At 41.4% G+C, this 23,237-nt stretch overlaps 1 protein-coding gene across 2 annotated transcripts; it reads left to right on the forward strand.

Annotated features, from left to right (window-relative positions):
* Positions 1-542: 542 nt before the first annotated feature.
* Positions 543-21,473, forward strand: wnt11 (wingless-type MMTV integration site family, member 11). Of its 2 annotated transcripts, none has more exons than XM_058412707.1 (6): positions 543-882; positions 4,126-4,329; positions 10,377-10,603; positions 12,647-12,930; positions 14,459-14,751; positions 19,037-21,473. In XM_058412707.1, the coding sequence occupies exons 2-6, from the start codon at positions 4,241-4,243 to the stop codon at positions 19,209-19,211; spliced, it is 1,068 nt and encodes a 355-aa protein (XP_058268690.1). In that variant the 5' UTR covers positions 543-882; positions 4,126-4,240; the 3' UTR covers positions 19,212-21,473. The 2 variants fall into 2 exon arrangements, with proteins under 2 accessions (XP_058268690.1, XP_058268692.1); XM_058412709.1 differs by having other exon boundaries at positions 543-877.
* The last annotated feature ends 1,764 nt before the right edge of the window (positions 21,474-23,237 follow it).

Below are 23,237 nucleotides of genomic sequence, written 5' to 3' on the forward strand. Positions count from 1 at the left end.
TTTATCACAAACTTCTTAGAATGACATTATCATTCATATTATTCATATTTATGGATCATAATAATTAAACTGCAAAAGGTTATTGTCAACTATTTAACTCATTGAATAAATGTTGTTGTTCTTGTTCTTGAGGTTTTAAAATGAAGTCATTTATTTCGATTATTAAGTTTGGTGTATTGATTATTCATGACTTAACCCTAATGAATAAAACGGATTAATGAATAAAACGGATTAATGCAAAATGTGAATATTCAGTAGATACTAGAACCAAATTTGCGTGTGACATCAAACATAACGCGAACGGTAAAAAAAAAAAAAAAAAAAAAGTAAATAAATAAATCAATAATGAAATAAAGAAAGAAATGTAAATGAAATGAAAAGTGCGCGAGCGAAGGGAATGACAGGTCGGACTCAGCGCTGTGTCCGCCGCCGCACTCACTTTGTTATGTAAATCCCACGTGACGTCAGGGAGAGATCAAAGCCGGGGGCCCACACGCGCGCGCGTGTGTCTATATATATAAAAGTACGCGCGCGCTGTCGGTCTGGTCAGAACACGCATTCCGCGCAGCGCAAGGCTAGTTGCACGAGAGAGAGAGAGAGAGAGAGAGAGAGAGAGACTGCACCAGCTCGCGCTGTTCCTCTTCAGGATTTGGAGATTAAAGTAAAGAATGGTGCTCGGTGTTCCGTTTTCCGGACATGTTGCACGGTTGAAGACCGGATTTACGCGCGCGCACTAGCCCGGTTTAAACCTGTGAGTGGATTATAAAGGAAAACTTTTTCTGTTCTTTTTCTTTTTTCTTTAACTCCCGGATTTTGCCCACTGACCGGATTTAAACGTCGTCTCGCGCGCGCGCCGTTTCTGCTCCAGCCGCTCGCTGTAAGGTGAGAATATAACTCAAGTGTGCATGGTTGTGTCCCAAATCCACACTATTGCATATTACATACTAAATTAATGCACACTTTATTAATGCACTTTACACAGACATACATCAATAACATAGTGTGTGTTTTATTCTATAGACCGAGTATTAAATCCGGATAGTGTGCGTGGCTGTGTCCCAAGCTACCTCATTACATACTACACTCTCTTATTACTGCTTATAACCACACTGCATATATGAACACATTACTGTGTGCATTAAAAAATAATTTAAGCATAGAAAAACTGAGTGGCTGTGTTCCAAACCACACACTATCCTTATTAAACACTACTTATTGCGTTATTACGTTGCTTATTACATGCTTATTACTAAAAACACACTAAAAATAAAAATGAATAAAACACATTTTGCGGTGTTAAATCTAAAAAGTGAGTTTAAAGATGAACTCTGTACGGTTGTGTCCCAAACCACAGTCTTCCCTACAGAATTGCACACCAGCCAGTTTATCTATGACTTCTCTATATATTTACATTGCTATTTATACTCGATGTGGTTCGGTGCGTAAAAAGGTGAGGATGAAAGTGTATGGTGGACGGCTGCGTCCCAAACCACATCCTGCCACAGGCTACTAAATAGTAATTTATAGGACATTACAATTAAATTATTACTGGTAAAGCTATTTATACTCTTTAGTGCACTAGTTTGTGGTTTGTGGTGTAAAAGCAGCTAAAGGCTGAGATTGAAAGTGAAGTGTGTGCGGCTGCGTCCCAAAACTGTACAGCTACTAAAAAAAAAATCACTCACGATGGTATTTAATAGCTGTTTAAGTGTTTAATAGTTTTACTCTTTTCATTCTCTATGGTGTGGGAGCATGTGGTTCGGGACACAGCCGATGCCTCTTTACCGTCAACAGGAGCACATTTTTTTACCTGCTACGTCCCAAACCACACAATAAGCCTACAGTAACTACTCAGATTGGTGTGTGAGTCGCAGATGCTTATTATAATTATTGAACAGTATTATATAACATGACGCTGTAGCTGCATTTTGTAAAGACCCTTAAAAATGAAATAAAATTTATTTTAGAGGTGTTTAAGCTAAAAAAAAAAATAGAGTAAGAGAATAGAACAGATTATTTTTTTACTGCCGTTTTCAGCTCTCACTAGAAACAAAATCCTGAAGTGACACAAACCTCAAAATAAAAATACGGCTTTGACTATAGAGATATAAAGAGATAAAGAGTCGATGTGTGTTAATATAATATAATATAATATAATATAATATAATATAATATAATATAATATAATATTATTATATTATTTATTTATTTATTTATTTATTTAGCCATATATATAACTACAGCTTCTCCTTTTATTTAGACACATGTTCTGAAAATAAAATAAATGTTTTGTTTGTGTGTGGTGGAATGTGTGGAATCAAAATCAGTCATTAAATGAGGTGTTTTGTGCAGTCTCGAGCTGGATGAATGGAGCATGTGATGTAGTGATGTAGAAACTTTAAATGCTGTAAATACTAAACAGATTAAAATGAGGTTCCTGGCTGTTTTTGCACTGCGCTGGTATACAGCACTAATTGTACACCTAGGTCTGGTTTATAAACAAGAGCTAAATGTAAATGTGTGTGTTTAATGAGCTCCTTTATGTGTGTGTTAAACCCGAGACATTTCTGTGAGTGAGAAAAGGCTTTTACAACAAGCTGAAAATGAGCCATGATGCAGAAATGAGCTCCTCAGATCCGCAAAAAACATTCCACACAGACAACCGCTAAACCATCCAGAGTGTGTGTGTGCTGAGTGTGTAGAGTGTGTAGTGGGTATAGGGTGTATGTAGAGTGTACATTAAGGGTAACTACAATGTGCATGGAGTGTGTTTCATGTACAGAGTGTGCAAAGTGTATAGAGTGTGTATAGAGTTTATAGACTGTGTAGAGTGTGTTTAAGCGGCGTGAGTAGAGCGTAGAGTACAGAGTAGGTATAGTGTATGCAGAGTGTGTATAGTGTGTACAGGGTGTGTGTAGAGTGTGTATAGTGTGTACAGGGTGTGTGCAGAGTGTGTAAAGTGTGTACACGGTGTGTGTAGAGTGTGTATAGTGTGTACAGGGTGTGTGTAGAGTGTGTATAGTGTGTACAGGGTGTGTGCAGAGTGTGTATAGTGTGTACAGGGTGTGTGTAGAGTGTGTATAGTGTGTACAGGGTGTGTGCAGAGTGTGTATAGTGTGTACAGGGTGTGTGTAGAGTGTGTATAGTGTGTACAGGGTGTGTGCAGAGTGTGTATAGTGTGTACAGGGTGTGTGTAGAGTGTGTATAGTGTGTACAGGGTGTGTGCAGAGTGTGTATAGTGTGTACAGGGTGTGTGTAGAGTGTGTATAGTGTGTACAGGGTGTGTGCAGAGTGTGTATAGTGTGTACAGGGTGTGTGCAGAGTGTGTATAGTGTGTACAGGGTGTGTGCAGAGTGTGTACACGGTGTGTGCAGAGTGTGTATAGTGTGTACACAGTGTGTGTAGAGTGTGTATAGAGTGTACAGGGTGTGTGTAGAGTGTGTATAGTGTGTACAGGGTGTGTGTAGAGTGTGTACAGTGTGTACAGGGTGTGTGTAGAGTGTGTACAGTGTGTACAGGGTGTGTGTAGAGTGTGTATAGTGTGTACAGGGTGTGTGTAGAGTGTGTATAGTGTGTACAGGGTGTGTGTAGAGTGTGTACAGGAGTATGAGTGTTCATAGAGTGTGTGTAGAGTTTGTAGATTGTATATAGTGTTTAGTGTCCAGATTATTGTTCAGTGACTCACTTCAGATCAGATTTATTTTTTCATAAATAAATGCTGAAAGAATGTGGCCCAGTTTTCATACAGTATCATGAGTAGGTGCAGAAGTGACATCATCAAATGATCCATATTTAAATTCCCCTCTGTTTTAAGCTCACTCTCTCACTTCCTCACTTCTTCACTCTCTCATTTCCTCACATCTTTACTTTCTTACTCTCTCACTTCCTTACCTCTTCTTCTTCTGTCTCTCATGTTCGATTCCCTCAGTGAAATCTGTTGGAGTTAATTACAGGTAACACGAGACACCGTGTTGATCAGTGGGAGGAGTTTAGTCATCCTGGGCATGGCGTGTCTGGACAGCAGACTGAGTTTTTGAGATTACAGTGTGGTGTAAACTTTGATCATATGATTCTGAGATATTGTAACTAAACATCTGAAGGTTTCTCTTTTCCCTCTTTGAGCAGGAGAGACAGAGGGAGGAAGAAGAGATAGAGAAAGTGAGAAGCCGTCCGTGTCATGGCCTCTGACCTGTGATCATCACTGCGAGCTTCCTGCACCGAGACTCATCCACTGATCAAGATGAAGAGCGAGTTTGTGTCGTTTCCGGTGTGCGTCGTCACGCTGCTCACGCTTGCTCTGTCTCAGCACTGCGTCGCCATCCGATGGCTGTGAGTGTCTCCAGTTCCCTCTCTAACTTACAGCTGTGTTCTAATCAGGAGGAGGGCGCCTACGTAGGCAGCATCTTTAAAGTAATGAGTGTGATGCTCACATGATAGAGTTCCTTCATTTTGTCCCATTTCCCATAATCCCGTTCAGTGCACGAGAACGGGGATGAAAGACGATGTCAGATAAATTTTAAATAATGTGCACTCTCAGGGATGAACTAACTAACACTAATGATAACTAACACTAATGATAACTAACACTAATGATAATTAACATTGATGATAACTAACACTAATGATAACTAACACTAATGATAACTAACACTAATGATAATTAACATTGATGATAACTAACACTAATGATAAGTAACACTGATGATAACTAACACTAATGATAACTAACACTAATGATAACTAACACTAATGATAATTAACATTGATGATAACTAACACTAATGATAATTAACATTGATGATAACTAACACTAATGATAAGTAACACTGATGATAACTAATACTAACAATAACTAACACTAATGATAACTAACACTAATGATAACTAACACTAATGATAATTAACATTGATGATAACTAACACTAATGATAATTAACATTGATGATAACTAACACTAATGATAACTAACACTAACAATAACTAACACTAATGATAACTAACACTAATGATAACTAACACTAATGATAACTAAGACTAACGATAACTAACACTAATGATAACTAACACTAACAATAACTAACACTAATGATAACTAACACTAATGATAACTAACACTAACAATAACTAACACTAACAATAACTAACACTAATGATAACTAACACTAATGATAACTAAGACTAACGATAACTAACACTAATGATAACTAAGACTAATGATAACTAACACTAATGATAACTAACACTAACAATAACTAACAATAACAATAACTAACACTAATGATAACTAACACTAATGATAACTAACACTAATGATAGCTAACACTAACAATAACTAACACTAATGATAACTAACACTAATGATAACTAAGACTAACGATAACTAACACTAATGATAGCTAACACTAACAATAACTAACACTAATGATAACTAACACTAATGATAACTAAGACTAACGATAACTAACACTAATGATAACTAACACTAATGATAACTAACACTAACAATAACTAACATTGACGATAACTAACACTAATGATAACTAACATAAATGATAACTAACACTGATTATAACTAACATTAACGATAACTAACACTAATGATAACTAACTAACAATAACTAACACTGATGATAACTAACACTGATGATAACTAACATTGACGATAACTAACATTGACGATAACTAACACTAATGATAACTAACTAACAATAACTAACACTGATGATAACTAACACTGACGATAACTAACATTGACGATAACTAACACTAATGATTACTAACTAACAATAACTAACACTGATGATAACTAACACTGACGATAACTAACACTAATGATAACTAACACTAATGATAACTAACACTAATGATAACTAACACTGACGATAACTAACATTGACGATAACTAACACTAATGATAACTAACACTAATGATAACTAACACTGATGATAACTAACACTAATGATAACTAACGCTAACAATAACTAATACTGACAATAACTAACTGACGATAACTAACACTAATGATAACTAACACTAACAATAACTAATACTGACAATAACTAACTGACGATAACTAACACTAATGATAACTAACACTAACAATAACTAATACTGACAATAACTAACTGACGATAACTAACACTAATGATAACTAACACTAACAATAACTAACACTAACAATAACTAATACTGACAATAACTAACTGATGATAACTAACACTAATGATAACTAACACTAACAATAACTAACACTAACAATAACTAATACTGACAATAACTAACTGACGATAACTAACACTAATGATAACTAACACTAACAATAACTAACACTAACAATAACTAATACTGACAATAACTAACTGACGATAACTAACACTAATGATAACTAACACTAACAATAACTAACACTAACAATAACTAATACTGACAATAACTAACTGACGATAACTAACACTAATGATAACTAACACTAACAATAATTAACACTAACAATAACTAATACTGACAATAACTAACTGATGATAACTAACACTAATGATAACTAACACTAACAATAACTAACACTAACAATAACTAATACTGACAATAACTAACTGACGATAACTAACACTAATGATAACTAACACTAACAATAACTAACACTAACAATAACTAACTGACAATAACTAACACTAATGATAACTAACACTAACGATAACTAACACTAATGATAACTAACACTAATGATAACTAACACTGACGATAACTAACACTAATGATAACTAACACTAATGATAACTAACACTGACGATAACTAACACTGACGATAACTTACACTGACGATAACTTACACTAATGATAACTAACACTATTGATAACTAACTCTAATGAAAACTAACACTGAGTCTAACAGCGAGTGCTACTCGAGGATTAAAGCGTTTACTTTATATTTCTTAGAGCAGATTTTTATACACAGCATCCTGATAATATCATGAATTATTAAAATTAGAAGTGTTTATTGTTTCTTTATTCTTTAGGATTATTTATATTTAATATTTCAGAGTCTGGTTTTTGTGGAAAAAAGAAAGTAAAGCAAGTTGCTGAGATTTATCTTTGTGAACAAAGCGTTAAACATCTGGAACCCATTTCAGCACCTAAATGATTTATAATGATTTATAATGTTTCATAATGAATCATAATCTTTCATAATGATTTATAATGATTTATAAAAGCAAAACAATGTGAAAATCTGTGAAGCTGGAATATAAAGTGGAATGTTTGTGACATGATGGGCGTCGGCCTGCTAAAGCACCGAGCACAACACAAACCACATGCTGCCATAAACACCTGCAAATCTAACTCTGTGTGTGTGTGGGTGAAGGGGGGGGGGGGGTTGGGGCGTGGGGGGGGTCTGTGGGTCACAGCTTATCATGGGGGCAGAAAGCGGCGGCCCCTCGTTCCTAATCCAAAACAGGTGAAAGGTGCGCGTGGAGCAGACTGATTCTCACGAACACTGCTGTGTGTGTGTGTGTGTACATGAGTGTGTCTGAGTGTATATACATGTGTGTGTGTGTGTGTGTACATGAGTATGTCTGAGTGTATATGCGTGTGTGTGTGTGTGTACATGAGTATGTCTGAGTGTATATACATGTGTGTGTGTGTACATGAGTATGTCTGAGTGTATATGCGTGTGTGTGTGTGTACATGAGTATGTCTGAGTGTATATGCGTGTGTGTGTGTGTGTACATGAGTATGTCTGAGTGTATATACATGTGTGTGTGTGTACATGAGTATGTCTGAGTGTATATGCGTGTGTGTGTGTGTACATGAGTATGTCTGAGTGTATATGCGTGTGTGTGTGTGTGTACATGAGTATGTCTGAGTGTATATACATGTGTGTGTGTGTACATGAGTATGTCTGAGTGTATATGCGTGTGTGTGTGTGTACATGAGTATGTCTGAGTGTATATACATGTGTGTGTGTGTGTGTGTGTGTGTGTACATGAGTATGTCTGAGTGTATATACATGTGTGTGTGTGTGTGTGTGTACATGAGTATGTCTGAGTGTATATACATGTGTGTGTGTGTGTGTGTACATGAGTATATCTGAGTGTATATACATGTGTGTGTGTGTACATGAGTATGTCTGAGTGTATATACATATGTGTGTGTGTGTGTGTACATGAGTATATCTGAGTGTATATACATGTGTGTGTGTGTGTGTGTGTGTGTACATGAGTATGTCTGAGTGTATATACATATGTGTGTGTGTGTGTGTGTGTACATGAGTATGTCTGAGTGTATATACATATGTGTGTGTGTGTGTGTGTGTGTACATGAGTATGTCTGAGTGTATATACATATGTGTGTGTGTGTGTGTACATGAGTATGTCTGAGTGTATATACATATGTGTGTGTGTGTGTGTGTACATGAGTATGTCTGAGTGTATATACATATGTGTGTGTGTGTGTGTACATGAGTATGTCTGAGTGTATATACATATGTGTGTGTGTGTGTGTACATGAGTATGTCTGAGTGTATATACATATGTGTGTGTGTGTGTGTACATGAGTATATCTGAGTGTATATGCATGTGTGTGTGTGTACATGAGTATGTCTGAGTGTATATGCGTGTGTGTGTGTGTGTACATGAATGTGTCTGAGTGTATATACATGTGTGTGTGTGTACATGAGTATGTCTGAGTGTATATGCGTGTGTGTGTGTGTGTACATGAGTGTGTCTGAGTGTATATGCATGTGTGTACATGTGTGTGTGTGTACATGAGTATGTCTGAGTGTATATGCGTGTGTGTGTACATGAGTGTGTCTGAGTGTATATGCATGTGTGTACATGTGTGTGTGTGCACATGAGTGTGTCTGAGTGTATATGCGTGTGTGTACATGTGTGTGTGTGTGTGTGTGTACATGAGTGTGTCTGAGTGTATATGCGTGTGTGTACGTGTGTGTGTACATGAGTGTGTGTACATGAGTGTGTCTGAGTGTATATGCGTGTGTGTATGTGAGTGTGTTTGAGTGTATATGAGTTTATGTGTGTGTACATGAGTGTGTGTGTGTCTGTGTGAGTCTACAAGAGTGTGTGTACATGAGTGTGCATGTGTGGGTGTATGTGTGTGTGTGTAAATGTGTGTGTGAGACAGAGACAGGGGGTATAAAGCAAAAGTAACCATAGATGTAATTGTAATAGATGTAATAGATGTAATAATTAAAATGTAATTTAAAGCAGTCTTCAGGGCTCTGAGTCTCTGTGTGTGTTCATGCTGCTCTTTAAACTCCTGAGAATTTTTGTTTAAAATGTTTTTTTAATGAAATGTTTTTTTAATGTGATTTAGCGATCTCAGCCATAATCGTTCACGATATAATTAGCGTTTTCTAAACACAGTCCAGCTGTGTGAGCTTCATGTTAGTAATCAGGAGGAACAGTGCGAGTGGTGTGGAGGGTTAAAGCTTTGGAAGAGATTCACATGTGGATGAATTGAAACCTCTGGCATCGGCTCACAGCCGTTCCGCCAGACCCGCTGGGAAAAAGCCCTTCTTTCCACTGGCAATCAGTATCCCATCCTCTTCCTGCCAGATCTCCCTGCTAACGACGCCAAAACATTGGCGTTATTATCCCGTGTGCCGGTGACGCCACGTCCTCCTCCTTCCTGCACTTTATCATATCTCTCATGCGTGACCCAGAGACGTACAAGAGCAGCTCGGGCTCCGTGTCACAATCCTGTTGGTTGTAAATCACATCTGGAGGATGTTAAAGTGACGAGATGCACGAAAACAAGTCAGTGTAGCGGCGTTTCAGCTCTGTTTAAAACATTTACGAGGAACTAATTACCCACGCAGAAAATTCACAGAAAATTGATTAACCTTCCCATGCCTATGAGAAAAACAGCATAAAACATCTAACTTCACATCACACACGGAAAAGGACAACGCTCCATCCTAAATGGTTAATAAATCAGATAATGCAGCAGAGTTATGTATTTTTTATGAAATTATAATGTCTGCAGTTAAATTATAAACATCTGAACTAAAGCTGGACTAAAACCTATTTAGTGACCAATCAAAGGATTTAGGTTTAATTTATGCATTTTTAATAAAAAAAATAAAAATAAAATAAATAAAAGCAAAATCTTTAAATCACATGACAGCAGATGGAGATATTGATTAAAATATTAAAAATCTAACATAAATCTTTTATTTCTTTCTTTTTACTTTAATTTATTTTCTAAGCTTCTAGTTATTAGGATTTATTTATTTGATTTAATGTTACTTTTAATCTCATATACAGTATATGCATTATCTCAGTTTACTGAGTAACATAAAACTGATGTTTGCTCTGTGGTTTATTTCATGTTGTGTGTGTGTGTGTGTGTGTTTCAGGGCTGTATCCCAGACATCGGAGCACATTAATAAGACGCAGCAGTGTAAGACTCTCCCTGGCCTGGTTCCCTCACAGGCTCAGCTCTGCCGCACTAACCTGGAGCTCATGCAGGTCATCGTCCAGGCCGCACGTGAGGTCAAAAAGACGTGTCAGAAAACATTCACTGACATGCGCTGGAACTGCTCATCCATCGACGCTCCCAAATATCTCCCAGACCTGGAGAGAGGTCAGAGTTACACATCTAATCTCAAATTCCTTCATCATACCCGATTTCAGTTTCAGTGACCAAACACAGCTTCCAGCTGATGTGAGTCCAACTGATACAAACCTGAAGGTTCTATAAGGAAACTCGGTTTAGAGCTGGTTTAGTACTGGTTTAAGTGCTGGTTTAGAGCCGGTTTAGTGCTGGTTTAGAGCTGGTTTAGTGGTGGTTTAGATCTGGTTCTGTGCTGGTTTAGAGCCGGTTTAGTGCTGGTTTAGAGCTGGTTCAGTGCTGGTTTAGATCTGGCTTAGTGCTGGTTTAGAGCTGGTTTAGTGCTGGTTTAGAGTTGGTTTAGATCTGGTTCTGTGCTGGTTTAGATCTGGCTTAGTGCTGGTTTAGAGCTGGTTTAGTGCTGGTTTAGAGCTGGTTTAGAGATGGTTCAGTGCTGGTTTAGAACTGGTTTAGTGCTGGTTTAGAGTTGGTTTAGATCTGGTTCTGTGCTGGTTTAGATCTGGTTTAGTGCTGGTTTAGAGCTGGTTTAGTGCTGGTTTAGAGCTGGTTTAGATCTGGTTCTCTGCTGGTTTAGAACTGGTTTAGAGCTGGTTTAGACCTGGTTCAGTGCTGGTTTAGAACTGGTTTAGATCTGGTTTAGTGCTGGTTTAGAGTTGGTTTAGATCTGGCCTTGTGCTGGTTTAGATCTGGCTTAGTGCTGGTTTAGAGCAGGTTTAGTGCTGGTTTAGAGCTGGTTTAGATCTGGTTCAGTGCTGGTTTAGAACTGGTTTAGTGCTGGTTTAGAGTTGGTTTAGATCTGGTTCTGTGCTGGTTTAGATCTTGCTTAGTGCTGGTTTAGTGCTGGTTTAGTGCTGGTTTAGATCTGGTTCTGTGCTGGTTTAGAACTGGTTTAGATCTGGTTTAGTGCTGGTTTAGAACTGGTTTAGATCTGGTTCTGTGCTGGTTTAGAGTTGGTTTAGATCTGGTTCTGTGCTGGTTTAGAACTGGTTTAGATCTGGTTTAGTGCTGGTTTAGATCTGGTTCAGTGCTGGTTTAGAGCTGATTTAGATCTGGTTCAGTGCTGGTTTACTTGCTGTCACTGAGGTTTAACACTTACTTGTACACAGTGTGAGGATTCCTCTCACTCTTCACTGCAGGATTAAAGACCTCTCATCTTCCTCCTGAGTTCAGAGTTGAGGAGCTCTGAGCTGCGTTTGATGAAGCCATGTTTCAGTGAAGTGTCCATGTTCCTCATGATGGTGAACAATGGCGTTCTTTCTGCTCAGATGATGTGCTGTAACGGGGCTCAGATCCCACGCAGTCTGGAGGAGGGATTTTACTGCTGTGTCTGTTTGAGGTCTGCTTCAGGTTGTTTACTGTTCTGCTCTTCAGTAATGAACTTGAGCACAAAGACGCTGAGGGGAGTCTTAGCTGAGCTGCAGGACACAGTGTTGTGATGTTAAAATCATGGAAGCTGCAGAAAGCCTTCAGATCCGCCATCTCTTTACTCTACAGCACACCAGCTATACTAACACTAACACCATTACTCAATACTCAATACCCTGCCTAATACTAATACCACTAATAGTAATAATATTACTCAATATTAATCATACTTTAAACTGACCTATGCACTGTTTAAGCAGACTTCACACACTGAGCATGTCTAGTGATGTGCTAAATAAACTCTTTGCTAGCTGAGAGACTGTCTGCTTTGTGTCCTGTGGGATTTAACAGCAGCATGATCTCAGTATCAGTCGCACTGAATTCCATCAAAGCTGAAAGATGAGACACACATTTCTCATTTCTCTCATTCGTCTTGAGGCAAAGCTGCTGTTAGACAGAAGACTTTGATATTTTGGCGGTTAAAATGAGCCTGTGAGAAAAATCAGAAACTGTTGGATCAGTAACACTATGCTACGCTGTTACAGCTAATCATCTCATGCAGCGTCCAGGTCATTTGGTCAGTCATTTCAGACGTGCTTCTTTCTCTCTGAAGCTCTGATTTAGCTCATCGTCTTGTTCTCAAAACAAGTTGGAAGTTGACCTGTGAACACTGCTCTGTGTCTCCGTCAGGAACGAGGGAGTCTGCGTTCGTGTACGCTCTCTCTGCCGCAGCTATCAGCCACACCATCGCCCGAGCGTGCACCAGCGGAGATCTGAGGCTGTGTACCTGCGGCCCGATCCCAGGTGACCCCCTCGAGCCTGGGCACAGGTGGGGCGGCTGTGCCGACAACCTCCACTTTGGCCTCGTCATGGGATCAAAGTTCTCAGATGCTCCCATGAAGATGAAGAAGAAAACTGGGCTTTCACACCCAAACAAACTAATGCACCTGCACAACAGTGAAGTGGGACGACAGGTAACAACATCTCATCTGTTACACCAAACCTCACCTTTAACACCAAACCTCACCTGTTACACCAAACCTCACCTTTAACACCAAACCTCACAAACCCTCACTTGTTACACCAAACCTCACCTGTTACACCAAACCTCACCTTTTACACCAAACCTCACCTTTAACACCAAACCTCACCTGTTACACCAAACCTCACCTTTAACACCAAACCTCACAAACCCTCACCTGTTACACCAAACCTCACCTTTAACACCAAACCTCACCTTTAACACCAAACCTCACAAACCCTCACCTGTTACACCAAACCTCACGTTTAACACCAAACCTCACAAAACCTCACCTGTTACACAAAACCTCACCAAACCTCACCTGTTACACCAAACCTCACGTTTAACACCAAACCTCACCTGTTACACCAAACCTTACCAAACCTCACGTTTGACACCAAACCTCACCTGTTACACCAAACCTCACGTTTAACACCAAACCTAACCTGTTACACCAAATCTCACCTGTTACACCAAACTTCACCTTTAGCACCAAACCTCACCTGTTACACCAAACCTTACCAAACCTCACGTTTAACACCAAACCTCACCTGTTACACCAAACCTCACGTTTAACACCAAACCTCACAAAACCTCACCTGTTACACAAAACCTCACCAAACCTCACCTTTAACACCAAACCTCACAAACCCTCACCTGTTACACCAAACCTCACCTTTAACACCAAACCTCACCTTTAACACCAAACCTCACAAACCCTCACCTGTTACACCAAACCTCACGTTTAACACCAAACCTCACAAAACCTCACCTGTTACACAAAACCTCACCAAACCTCACCTGTTACACCAAACCTCACGTTTAACACCAAACCTCACCTGTTACACCAAACCTTACCAAACCTCACGTTTGACACCAAACCTCACCTGTTACACCAAACCTCACGTTTAACACCAAACCTAACCTGTTACACCAAATCTCACCTGTTACACCAAACTTCACCTTTAGCACCAAACCTCACCTGTTACACCAAACCTTACCAAACCTCACGTTTAACACCAAACCTCACCTGTTACACCAAACCTCACGTTTAACACCAAACCTCACAAAACCTCACCTGTTACACAAAACCTCACCAAACCTCACCTGTTACACCAAACCTCACGTTTAACACCAAACCTCACAAAACCTCACCTGTTACACAAAACCTCACCAAACCTCACCTGTTACACCAAATCTATCCTTTAACACCAACCCTCACCTGTGAAACCAAACTTCATCTGTTACACCAAACCTCACCAACCCTCACCTGTGAAACCAAACTTCACCTGTTACACCAAACCTCACCAACCCTCACCTGTTACACCAAACCTCACAAAACCTCACCTGTTACACCAAACCTCACCTGTTACACCAAACCTCACAAAATCTCACCTGTTACACCAAACCTCATCTTTTACCTTTCTCACCTTTCTTTTCATCATTTACTGCAGTAACTCCTCCTCCGTGTCTCCCCTCAGGCACTCAAGGATGCGCTGGTGATGAAATGTAAGTGTCACGGCGTCTCAGGCTCCTGCTCCATCCGAACCTGTTGGCGAGGTCTACAGGACCTGAAGGAAATTGCTCAGGACCTAAAGGTGAAGTACCTGTCGGCCACCAGAGTGAAGCACCAGCCACAAGGGACACGTAAACAGCTCGTCCCCAAAGACATCGATGTGCGACCGGTGCGAGAGAACGAGCTGGTGTACCTACAGAGCTCACCTGACTTCTGCACCAAGAACGATAAGATGGGATCTGTCGGCACTCAGGACAGGTGAGACGCCTCGAGTTATCCACTATGTCCAGGAAAATTCTCCGATGGTGGTAAAGCTGCAACAACGAGGGTCTGTTTTATCTTGAGAGCAAAGATAAGAGGATAAAATAAGCAAGTTTGGCTCTGGGTTTGTTGTGAGCTTTTTGGCTGAGTGTGTGCAAACATGCAGTTTTAATTTGAGTCTTTTGGGTATGAAAACTAATCCCCTGTTCTGGAACTTTTCTCTGGATCTTTCTGCACTCAAAGGCTTTCCATTTAGTGGTGAAGGAAATTTTTCCTGTAAGCTGAACGTCCAGCTGTCAGCTTTCACGTGTTAGAATTAGCGTTTGGTGTGCACGTGCCTCTGACATGGCTGCAGCCTCTCTGTGTGTTATCTCACTGAGTTTGTGTGTGAGTGTATGTGTGTGTGTGTGTGTGTGTGTATGTGTGTGTATGTGTGTGTGTGTTTGAGTAATGCAGCTATTCAGGGAGCCAAAAGCTTTCTGCTGATATCGGGGCCTTGGAGGAAACGGCTGGCTGAGATTAAGGCGACTAACACACACAGCGCACGCTGCCAGATTCTCGCCGGAGCCGTTTCAGAGGCCTGAGAATCAGATGCAGACGGCTTCCATTAATTAATTCTTTCATACTCGCATCCTGAAACCTTCCTGTCTGGGTCACTGCTCAACCCCAAAGAGACACTTTCACTTCATGTTGTTGACCTGGACATCGTCTCGGTGGTGTAAAGTTCTGCAGAATAAACCCGAGTCCGGATCATAAAGATTCATACTGGAAAAGGAATTTTTTTAGTATCCACTCTTTTTTTCTGCTTGGCACAGTAAAATTAAACGAGATGAACATAATGAGGATCGTATAGCAGGTCTGTGGAGGTCAGAAGAACTCCACCAAACATCACAAAAACAGTCACAAAAACACTAAATCCTGCTCCTTTTCCACCGACACACTGCTGCTTCATCATTTATACTCTTTTCTTCAGTAATAATCATCAATAGTGGTTATTGATAGAGCTGCTTAGGTTGTTGTTGTTGTTGTTTTGGCAGAGGTGCCAAGAGTTCTGGAGATCTCGACAAATGAAAGAGAAGTAAATGCTGGAAGTCACACACAATATCAGAGTTCCTCAGAGTTCCTGAGTGTAGTTCCACTCATGTGTAGCAGAATAACCACACAACACCCACACAGGACAATACACACACAAGAACACACACAGAGATAAGTTCTCTTGGTGTATATATAGGTGAGTGTTTTCAGTCACGCAGTGGTTCTGCCTAGTGTGTAAGTGAGGGTGTGAGTGTGTAACAATGAGGGGGCAACAGTAAGGGGGTAACAGTGAGTGTGGAACAGTGAGTGTGTAACCATGAGGGTGTGAGTGTGTAACAGTAAGGGTGAGTTAGTGAGTGTTTAACAATGAGGGTGTGAGTGTGTAACAGTGAGGGTGAGACAGTGAGTGTGTAACAGTGAGACAGTGAGGGTGAGACAGTGAGTGTGTAACAATGAGGTTGTGAGTGTGTAACAGTGAGGGTGAAACAGTGATGGTGAGTGTGTAACAATGAGGGTGTGAGTGTGTAACAGTGAGGGTGAGACAGTGAGTGTGTAACAGTGAGACAGTGAGGGTGAGACAGTGAGTGTGTAACAATGAGGTTGTGAGTGTGTAACAGTGAGGGTGAAACAGTGATGGTGAGTGTGTAACAATGAGGGTGTGAGTGTGTAACAATGATGGTGTGAGTGTGTAACAGTGAGGGTGAGACAGTGAGTGTGTAACAATGAGGTTGTGAGTGTGTAACAGTGAGGGTGAAACAGTGATGGTGAGTGTGTAACAATGAGGGTGTGAGTGTGTAACAATGATGGTGTGAGTGTGTAACAGTGAGGGTGAGACAGTGAGTGTGTAACAATGAGGGTATGAGTGTATAACAATGAGGGTGAGACAGTAAGGGAGTGAGTGTGTAACAGTGAGTGTGTAACATTAAGGGTGAGACAGTGAGGCTATGACAGTGAAGATGTGAGTGTAAGGGGGTAACAGTGAGGGTGAGACAGTGAGGGTGTGAGTATAAGGGAGTAACAATGAGGGTGAGACTGTGAGGGTGTGAGTGTGTAACAGTAAGTGAGTAACAGTGAGTGGGTAACCGTAAGAGTGTGACAGAGAGTAGGTAAGAGTAAGGGGGTATCGGTGAGGGTTTGATTGTGAGGGGGTAACAGTAGGGGTGTGATTGTGAGGATGTAACAGTGAGGGGTAACAGTAAGGGTGTTATTGTGAGGAGGTAACAGTGAGGGGGTAACAGTGAGGGTCTCAGGAGAACGGAGACATTTGACACTCCTCTTCCTCTCATTTCCATTCAGTGTTTCTGCATCTCGTTCGTTCAGAAACAGCGGCGCTACTTATCTCACGGTCTTGTATAAACTTAGCTGCAGTGTCGATTCAGCTCAGGAGATTGAGTGACGAGGTGTAGTGTGCACTTATCCGGTCTCTTCCTGACTAGCAAGCACACTCACTCGTTCGTGTCCTGTCTTTAGCACGAGGTTTTAAAGTGAAGCCTGAAAAACATCCTGAGGCTCAGATATGATCAGTATCAGTATCTCTGTACAAAAACCAGCCGCACAGGAACACTGGAGATTTTAGCAAGCATTTGCTAATTACAGCTAACATTTGGCTAATAGGGTAATTAGCTGCTTGTGTATCAGATTAGCGACCACAAAAACAAACAGACTGATAAACAGCTGAAATAAAGAACAGATAGCAGAAAGCTTTATTTACGTTTAGCGTGCTTTTTCAGTGTTAAAGCTAACGAGTAAACAGTGAACAAGTAGAAGTCCTCAAAATACCAATAATGACCAAATAACTGCATTTTTTAGTGTGTGCTAATAGACTATCTTCTGTTCTACTCAGGACACAAAGCAGCCATGTGACAGAGCTTTTAGCTTCAGTTAGAGCTGTCTCAGTTTTAAATAACAGCATTCCTCACCCCTCTCTCTCTCTCTCTCTCCCCGTCTCTCTTTCAGCACACAGGTCATTACGGCGCACAATTATAAAACAATGCGGTCATGGCGAGGAGCCTGAGAGTGATTTATGACTCTGCTTTTCTCTGCTCACTTTAGCTGCCTCGGGCTTCAGAATGCAGTCCTGCTCGTCGTCCTGGACACCGAATCAAGCCTCTGACACTTTGTGGAGGTTCAGTGTCCAGGATTTAATTTTACAACAACCCAGAGTTTTAAACACTGAGGAAGGAGGAGGAGGAGGAGGAGGAACAGCTCATATTCATTCTCCAGACATGAAATTTACCCAGAATGCACAACACACACATTCACTAGCTACTGCATTTCTAACACAGCTAATGATTAGCTTCCTAGTTAACGATTAGCTTCATTTCTTTTGTCTTTCATGCAGCTGGACAACATTCTGAACATTAGCATGCTAGGTTGTTAGCGCTCAGTGATCTAGCGACATACAGCTCAAGCTTCTAATGTTGCTAGTTCGCAGTATGTTAGTTGGCTGAATGACGGATACGGTTAGCTAACGAGCTACAGAGTTACATGATACACAGCTTAGCTTTTCTTTGTTGCCTTGATTCATGGTTCGGTAGATTCTCTTCTAATATTATCAGACAGTTTTCGTTTGCTAGTCAGTGAAGTAGCAGAGAATTCTTCTGACTTTATAAAAAATCTTAACGCACATCATTCCCAGAAATTTTTTTTAAAATTTAATTTAATTTTATTTTAATGACACACTCGATTCTTCTGACCAAATATGGAAGTGTGGCTCCATCTACATAAACGTTCCACATATCCAAGCAGATCGGTTCTTAAAATAGAAAACATTAGCGTATATTTCACTTATAATGAATTCTGGCTTCTAAACTTCACCGCCCGCTTCAGCTCTGTTAAAGATTCCGAACTAGCTACACGCTGCTAACGCTAGCTGACGTTAGATTAAAGCTGCTACTCGGAATAAGGGGAATTTTCCCGGGTTCTGCTGCGTGACACGGTGGAAAGCAGCTAACGATGGTAACCTGAGCTGTCCTATTATTTTCATCTGCTCTTTAGTGCGCTGATGTGTAATTTGGGACACGGCCCGGCGCTGGCTCTGGTGATGATGTCATCGCGCTGCTCCTCTTATGAGCCGTAGATGATGGAAGTACTGAGCTTCCTGCCAACCGCTTCAGAATTTGGCTGCAGGTTCGGACAGGAACTTGGCCTGAAGACGATGTTTTGGAGTCGTGTGTTTCGGGAGCGTGTTGCGCTGATATCTAACGGCTCTTCTCGTGTGTGTGTGTGTGTGTTCCTGGTACCGCAGGCAGTGCAACAAGACGTCGAGCGGGAGCGACAGCTGTGACCTGATGTGCTGCGGCCGAGGCTACAACCCCTACACGGAGAAGGTGGTGGAGCGATGCCACTGCAAGTACCACTGGTGCTGCTACGTCACCTGTAAGAAGTGTGAGAGGACTGTAGAGAGATACGTGTGTAAATGAGGCTCTCACACACACACACACACACACACACACACACACACACACTTCTGCATCAGGAGCTCTGATCATCCGTCTTTAACCAAAAGCACTACACAGAAACTCATCGTTTCTCTTCAGCTCTTTTTTTTTTTTATATTTTCTGACCAACCCACTGACCGGACCATCCTGCATTTTAGGAAGCTCCAGCTCCTGGACTCATCATCACATCATCTGGAGGTTTATTTTTATACAGTACTCCAGGTTTTTTATTAACATCACACATTTTCTGTACACCATCCGTCAGTCCTGAAGAGAACAGTGTCATGTTGTTGTTGTTGTTGTTTTAAAGCATCTGTTAATCAGAATATCAAGAGTTTATTTTCTTATATGATATTCTAAATGAAAAGCTTTATTTTTATTTTTTAGTATAAATATTGCAAAGAAAACCCGAGCCCAGAGATCGGACTACTTTCACTTCACATTTCACTTCATTCTCAAAGACTGAACTCCTCCTGAGAGAAACTCTGTCCCTCTGACACACAGGGTTTCTGTCTGCTGCATTCACACTGCGTTCACACTGCATTCACACTGCGTTCACACTCAAGTCTGCTTTTCAGGATTTAGTGAAAAAAACAAACCAGAGATCAGATGTCTTTTTTTTTTGGTTTGTTGATCTACAGAGAATTTTACACAGGTTTTAAACTTTGAGCAGCTTCCTGAGTGTGTATGTGTGAGTGTGTGTCTGTGTGTTCCTGAGTGTGTGTTACTGACCATTCCCATGTGTGTGTTTCTGAGTATGTGTGTGTTTTCCAGACTCTTCCCATGTGTGTCTGTGTGTGTGTGTCTGTGTGTGTTCCTGAGTCTGTGTGTGTGTGTCTGTGTGTGTTCCTGAGTCTGTGTGAGTGTGGGTTCCTGACTGTTCCTGTGTGTGTGTTCATGTATATGAGTGTGCATGTTCCTGAGTGTGTGTTCTTGACTGTTCCTGTCTGTGTGTGTTCCTGACTGTTCCTGTGTGTTCCTGTGTATGAGTGTGTGCGTTCCTGAGTGTGTGTTCCTGACTGCTCCCGTGTGTGTGTTCCTGTGTGTCTTTGTCTGTGTTCCCGAGTGTGTGTTCCGACTGTTCCTGTGTGTGCGATCCTTTGTGTGTGTGTGTGTGTTTGTGTGTTCCTGACTGTTCCCGTGTGTGTGTGTTCCTGATGGTGGCTCTGTAGCGGTGCCTCCTCCCTCATCTGGATCGCTCTTCAGGAAACCGACACGCTTCAACTGGATTGCAGTTTCGATTTCTGGGAAATTAGCACGCTTTGGGAGACGGTGCTTTGTTTTTTTATTTTATTTTATTTTTGCAAGAATGCGAGAGTTTAATGGAAGAAGGAGAGAGACTGAACCAGACGTGAACTTGTCTGAGTCGTCCACAAATATGATTTTAATGGGAGAAAACATCCGCATTTATATATTTATCCTCAGCAGGATGCTCGGACTCTACGTGTTTTTATTCCGAGATTTTAATGCACGTGAAAAAAAAAGCCAAAAAAAAAAAAAAAAAAACCCTTCATCAGCGCCACATCATGAACCACTTATCTGTGGATGTACATACTGTCCTTTTTGTATGCTGAATTTAAAAAAATAATATTTATAGAGTAATTAAAGATTCTTTACTGGAGTTCCACCTAGTTGTTGTGCTTGTTCTTTTCTGTTGGTTTAGCTCAGGAATGATGGAGGACGTTGTGGAGGTTGCAGTTTAAATGGTCAGCATTACTGTAATCAGTTTAAGTTGCCTCTCTTGAACAAATACAATTCATCACAATTTGGCCTGATGCTAGAATAAATCAGCTGAAGCTGCGAGCAGGCCAGGGAGCGGACGCCTAGCATGCTAACAACCCTGGGAAAGTGTTTAGAGACACAGCAGGAAGAAGAAGAAGAAGAAGAAGAAGGAGTGTTTCAGAGAAAAGCTCTTCCTGTTTTCTCGCTGTCAGACTCCTAGATGTTCTGTATCTAGATGTTATGTAGTTACACCTTTAAAACACTTCTTCATAACACTTCTTCAGTCGGGACTTCTGTGGAACCTTCAGTTCACTCTGAGGGGAAAAGGGAGAAAGCAAAAAGGGGGGAAATTTTTTAATGAATTAAATATTAACCGACAAATAAAGACTAAAGCAGCAGAAGCTCATAGAGAATCGCATTTCCTTTACGATGTTTTTTTCACATCATTTGGGGTTTAAATGTTTATTTGTTGTGTTTTTCCTCCATTGTGGTGAAGTCCAGCTACGCAATAAATCCTACTACCATCACAACCTTGCCTCGTTTCTTGACACAAATCAGTTTTACATCAGAGCTTCAGTATCCCCCTGTACTCACTCTGAGCAGTCACACCACATCACCTCTCACACACACACACACACTTCAGCGAGTCTAAAGAGGAAAAAAGGTGAGAAATGACGTCATTAAGCTACAATTTTACAGCTGAATGAATGAAGCAGATTCTACAACTCTCACAACAACAGTTTATTATTAAAGGAGCTGTTAATATTTCTGCTTTCATTTTAACTCTGGGGCTCTCACACGCTGCACTCTCACATGCTGGGCTCTCACACGCTGCACTCTCACATGCTGGGCTCTCACACGCTGCACTCTCACAGGTTGCACTCTCACACACTGGGCTCTCACACGCTGCACTCTCACAGGTTGCACTCTCATGTACTGAGCTCTCACATGCTGCACTCTCACACACTGGACTCTCACATGCTGCACTCTCACACACTGAGCTCTCACATGCTGCACTTTCACATGCTGCACACTCACACACTGGGATCTCACATGCTGCACTCTCACACACTGCACACTCACACACTGGGCTCTCACATGCTGCACTCTCACACACTGAGCTCTCACATGCTGCACTCTCACACACTGCACACTCACACACTGAGCTCTCACATGCTGCACTTTCACATGCTGCACTCTCACACACTGGGCTCTCACATGCTGCACTCTCACACACTGCACACACACACTGGGCTCTCACATGCTGCACTCTCACACACTGCACACTCACACACTGGGCTCTCACATGCTGCACACTCACACACTGGGCTCTCACATGCTGCACTCTCACACACTGCACACTCACACACTGGGCTCTCACATGCTGCACTCTCACACGCTGCACACTCACACACTGGGCTCTCACATGCTGCACACTCACACACTGGGCTCTCACATGCTGCACTCTCACACGCTGCACACTCACACACGCTGCACACTCACACACTGGGCTCTCACATGCTGCACTCTCACATGCTGCACACTCACACACTGGGCTCTCACATGCTGCACTCTCACACGCTGCACACTCACACGCTGCACACTCACACACTGGGCTCTCACATGCTGCACTCTCACACGCTGCACACTCACACACTGGGCTCTCACATTGCACTGTCACACGCTGCACTCTCATGCACTGGGCTCTCACACACTATACTCTCACACACTGGGCTCTCACATGCTGCACTCTCACACACTGCACTCTCACACACTGGGCATTCACATGCTGCACTCGCACACAAACCTCTTACACATTGCACTGCGCTTTCACACACTGTGCTCTCACTCTCGCATGTTGCACTCTCACACAGTCCGCTCACACTCACATGTTGCGCTCTCACACACTGAGCTCTCACACGCTGCACTGAGCTCTCACACGTGGAGATCTCACACGCTGCAGCCTAATAAGATTAAAATGTTATTTATTTCTTCTCAGGATTTCTACATGAGGCAAACACATGTCAAGCGAAAATGCTGCCAGGAAACATAGGGAGAACATGTGAGAGCTCTCGGGGAACCCCGTTAACCCCAGAAATTATGATTACATTAGCAGTTTGGAAGGTTTTATAGCTCAGGTTTGTTTACAGCTGTCTGTTACGCTCCAGAGAAACAAGTGTGGAGACGAGCTAGCAGGTTTAGCGTGGCTTTGTTTTCAAAGGGAGTTTTAATGACCAATGTGAACCACATAACACCACACACTTGCTCCTACACACACACACACAC

The sequence above is a fragment of the Hemibagrus wyckioides genome, linkage group LG16 (genome assembly GCF_019097595.1).
Source record: "Hemibagrus wyckioides isolate EC202008001 linkage group LG16, SWU_Hwy_1.0, whole genome shotgun sequence".
NCBI lineage: Eukaryota > Metazoa > Chordata > Actinopteri > Siluriformes > Bagridae > Hemibagrus > Hemibagrus wyckioides.